This window comes from Haliotis rubra, unplaced genomic scaffold (genome assembly GCF_003918875.1).
Source record: "Haliotis rubra isolate DU_JTF1 unplaced genomic scaffold, ASM391887v1 Scf33, whole genome shotgun sequence".
Taxonomy (NCBI): Eukaryota; Metazoa; Mollusca; class Gastropoda; order Lepetellida; family Haliotidae; genus Haliotis; species Haliotis rubra.
Genome location: NW_025767002.1, coordinates 3,454,227 through 3,458,841, shown reverse-complemented (window position 1 = coordinate 3,458,841; position 4,615 = coordinate 3,454,227). Strand labels below are relative to the sequence as shown.

The window sequence follows — 4,615 nt, the reverse complement described above, 5'->3', positions numbered from 1 at the left end:
ATGTACAGACAGACGAGTGCCATGTGTTGGCAGTAACATCATCAAGTCAGTACAGAATTGTATACACATATGAGGGTGTACATCTATAGATAGACGGGAGCTGGGTGAAAGTGCTATAACTGTATTGGACATAATACTGTGAGTAAGTCAACTTGCATGTGTGCTAAGTTACAATGTCAGCGTACGGTATTTAAATAGTGCCATTTCCTAGTAAAACAACTAAACGTATTATTTTTCATTGCAATAAACCTTTCAATATAGCAGTTTGGAGGTTATCATTGAGGAGTTCTTCAACTTTATAACCAAAAGTTCCGGATTTGGTCTACATCATTTTCCACAAAAGTAATTTTCTTACAGAATATCCTCCAAGAAGATAAAACATCTCTCCAGTAAGGATTACCATGGTTCTTTGGACTTGTGGCAGCGACTGATTAAAAGATATACATGTTATATGACGAAGCGGTACATTTAAGGTTCGAGTCGGCTGTGTTGGAATGAAACATAAAGCTTTCTACGGGGGTCGGTCGGTCGGTCGGTGAAAAACACAGAAATAAAAATGCTGCCCTAACAAGTATCGCTTGACCTAACACACGTGTAAGCATTTATAGATTACAAGAACAGTGTGCAGTACACATGCTCCCGAGACAACGACGACCTGACATTCAACGCGTCGTGCATCAAATAGGTGGGAGGTGCTGTCCTCAGTTCAACGGGCGAGACTTCAAAGCACAGCCCATCGTGGAGAAGAATTTGCAATTGCAGAAGGTGGGCATTGATTGGATATGTTCAGCTGATTATTTCTTAAGCTGGGAGCAACCAGTTTCTATGAAGTTTCACAGAAAATAACTGTAAATTATCCGTGAAAACAATTAAGTAGCGGATCCCCTACTTACAGAAGGTGATACAACATCAAACAAACAGCCGAGCGGCCTAATTGTATTAACACCATTTCTAGCTATTACATCTCGCATGTCACGAACCTGTATGATTATTGTACATATAACCGTTGATAGCTGGGAATTCCATTACATAGCGTATGAGTTAACAAAACTGTTCGATGCAAGCGTGTCACATTGGGAGCGGCCATAGCTCCTGTGAAGGCAGTCATGTACCCAGCATGTAGGTCAAGGTCGGGGAAAGCCAAGTTGCGAGGGCTCGAAAGACAAGGCACGTGGTGGGGAAAACCGGTCGGCGATTGTGCGTCTAAGTTAGGGTAACATTTACGGAACGCAATTCATATATTGATAGCTAAAAGGTAGAAACTATCTTTGCAAGACCAATATCTTCTAAGGTTCATTGACATAAGACAGTATATAAAAATATATTATATATGTTGTGCATGGGAACTTTGCCAGGAATTGCACAATTTAATTCATAAAGCGTGAGTGATATGTAAGTGTGAACTCAAGTCGAAATGTGAGTAATGCTGTCAGGTGACAATGAGAGCTTCTGATTGGTTGAAGAGATGCATATTAATCTTCGACTTCAAATTGGTTTCATTGCTACCGAGCTGTCATTCTTCGGTAGAGGGTATTTGAATTGAAACACTTTATTAACGATTTATATCTCACGTTTTATTGAAGACATCCAGGCTCGTGACGCGAACAGTTCTCCATCATGGACCATTCAAATAATCCCCTGGATGTTTCTGGTCTGAATATGGTTGTGCCCGGCCCCCAGGACGTGGGTCTGGATATGTTGAGGTCGGACCCCCAGGACGATGACCTAAACATGGTTTTGCCCGAGTCCCAGGATGATGTCTGAGCCTCACCTATATATAATGGATGATGAATCTGAGTCACCTGAAATGGTGATGCGATCACCTATATATGGTGATGCCCCAGGACGATCACCTGAATATGGTTGACCCCCTGGACAATGGTCTTGACCCTGCGGTTGCCAAGGCCATGGTTGCCACAAGCGAATGTCACAGCTTTATGCCCCTAATCAAGCTGGAACTCAACACCAAAATCAAGTTGAGGCGACCCAACCTTACTGTGTCGAGTCAGCCGAAACCACCACCTGAGGTAACTATCTGCTACATGCTCATGCCAGGAATAATTAACGTCTCATATTTTTATCCAATAGTAGACTTGTTTTTCAAATTTGAGGACCGTTGTCCTTGGGATAAACATTTGTCGTTTTAAAACTGACACGTTTTTGCATCTGTCACATGTTCGTACCAGGAATAACTTCGTATATTCCACCCAATAGGAGACTTGTTTTTTAAGTTTGATGAACATTGTTCATGGGCTAAACATTGGGCAAGAATGTCTTTTATAAAACTGACACTTTTTTTAATCTGTCACATGCTCGTACCAGAATAACTTCTTATATTTCACCCAGGATGTTAATCACTGGATTATCTGGTTCAGACTCGATTGTAAACGGAATGTTCATGTACGTTTTTCAGATGACAGCAGGGGAAATGGACAAACGAGAAAAAGTCAAGAAGAAAAACAAGCACCACGCCACCATGAGTCGTATTAGGAAGAAGGAGAGGGAACAACTGTTGCAAGAGGTAATTTAAACATATTTAATATCGTAAAACCCGATTATTCCAGAACCAATTAGTTCGAAAGCTTCTGCGTGTATATGCAATTGTTAACCCAGAATTGGGTAACCCGGACAGTTCCACAAGAACTCGTGTTAACGAGGGTTTGCTGTATATATTCTATATATAAACATCTTCTATCGAGAGGAAGCAGGAATGCATGAGGTAGTGAGGATGTATGGTAAATAGGTTATGGGAGGTGTGAATACATAAAGAATAAGACGACTGGAAAGCAGTATCTCAAGCCTTTATATCAGTAGCAACCATTCAATAATCGGTCATTTCTGAAGTTAGCAAAACATTTTAAAATATTTTTTTGTAGTCCGCGTAATTTATGCGTCTATCGACTGTCTAGGGCCAACATAGACTGTGGTGCAATACCACAACGAACACTCCTTCAATGAGCATTATTTGTTCTCAAATGGGAAACATATATCTATAATTATTAGCTTACGTACTTGTGAGATGTTCTGGATGATCTATACAATAGTATCGAGAACATTGACATGGTAAAGAAATTCTTATAGTTTAAAACTATTCCATTGTCCTCAAAACAGAGATGATTAAGTGATGTACATGACGTCATGGATGTCTTTCTGTGCAAAGTGGACATATGAAAAGGGATAGGTCCTCGTTTCTATAGTAACCATTGTCTCCCAACATGAACGTCATAGTAGTACATCCAGGAAACCCGAACCTCGGTAATAACACTGCTCGTTTAATACGCCCTTATGACTGCTTGAATAGTAAGTCAATGTAGTCACCCAAACTATAAAGCCCATTGCAGTTGAAAACACTGAAATCAAGTTGAGCAATAAACGTTCAGCACCACTAACTCGCCAATGATTTCGTTTTGTGTTTATCCAGGAGATCGCCGGATATGAGACGGAGAACGCCCTTCTGAAGGACGAGATCGCCAACAGCCGTGGACAAATCCAGGTCCTGGAGGACGTTCTCCGTCGCCACGAGTGTCTTCTTCGACCTCCCCGTGATACTCCGCCTACATGAAATTACCTGTGTCGCCTGTCGACCTTCTGAATCAGGCCCCGTTGTCAAACATAGATCATACGCTCTTCTGGCGGCGCCGTTTTACATATTCTCCCAACATTTCTCTTAACAATGGTCTATCTGTTACTTTATTCCCTTGAAACAAAACCTCTATTTCAAGTGATTAGGTTATGTCAGGTCATTTCCGCTACCTAATATTTGCTGGTATTTGAAACATCAAGCCGGGTGACCTGGGGTCGTGACGTCATTATTGCCATGACAACGCAACCGGGCCAAGATCTGGATGCTCACGTATTCAGCTGCTGCCAGGTTGTCGTGACCCAGTGTATGAGTCATGAAAAGTCGGCCATCTTGCGTTTTGTCCCGCGTTCAGTGAAAATATGTTGCCTCTGTGCCTCTTGAAGGACGGCTTGAGGGGTGGTGGGGTGTTGATTTTTTTCTTGTGGGGGGTAAGGGGGTTGATAAGACTTGGGTAACAAATCATGCGTCCTTAAAATCCTTTGCCTCTCTCCCGACACAGACTTCATGATGTCTGTGTAAATGGCAGTTAAATCGGGCTACGGCTCGGTCTTTCTCACGGCATGCAGAACACTCCCTGTCCACGGGACTCAGTGGTAGCGAGCCCCTTTAAGACAGCCATATCACTGAAATTGTTTTGTGTTGACGGACAGACCATGTGATCCGTTGTGCAAGACCTAGTTATTGAATAAGCAATTAGGATGAAAGTTGCTGTTCATAAAATGTATTATAGAGATATATGTGATTTAGTTTAAGTAGGAAATCATTTTCTGTATCAGTTAAAGCAGGATAGTTAATATCTGAATAAAGGGAAATACTAAAACTATTCGAAATAGTTCTGTATTGTATTTTTTTTAACACGGATATGTGCGCAGGTTTATTTGCAGTTGAGTATGAGATTAGAAACACAGAGTGTTTGTGGTTGTTGTTTAACACCACACTATTCCAGCAATAAAAGGCGGTCTACACATAACTGAGTCTTCAGCAGGCAATCCAGTGACTGACATCATGAGCATCGATCAATACAAGTGGTAT

General features: G+C 41.5%; 1 protein-coding gene across 3 annotated transcripts; it reads left to right on the top strand.

Annotated features, from left to right (window-relative positions):
* Positions 1 to 644: 644 nt before the first annotated feature.
* LOC124284189 lies at positions 645 to 4,406 on the top strand. Of its 3 annotated transcripts, none has more exons than XM_046720252.1 (5): positions 645 to 765; positions 1,584 to 1,751; positions 1,814 to 2,027; positions 2,414 to 2,521; positions 3,422 to 4,406. In XM_046720252.1, the coding sequence occupies exons 2-5, from the start codon at positions 1,618 to 1,620 to the stop codon at positions 3,560 to 3,562; spliced, it is 597 nt and encodes a 198-aa protein (XP_046576208.1). In that variant the 5' UTR covers positions 645 to 765; positions 1,584 to 1,617; the 3' UTR covers positions 3,563 to 4,406. The 3 variants fall into 3 exon arrangements, with proteins under 3 accessions (XP_046576208.1, XP_046576210.1, XP_046576209.1); XM_046720254.1 differs by having other exon boundaries at positions 1,584 to 1,754; positions 1,817 to 2,027; XM_046720253.1 differs by lacking the exon at positions 645 to 765 and having other exon boundaries at positions 1,329 to 1,751.
* Positions 4,407 to 4,615: the final 209 nt, after the last annotated feature.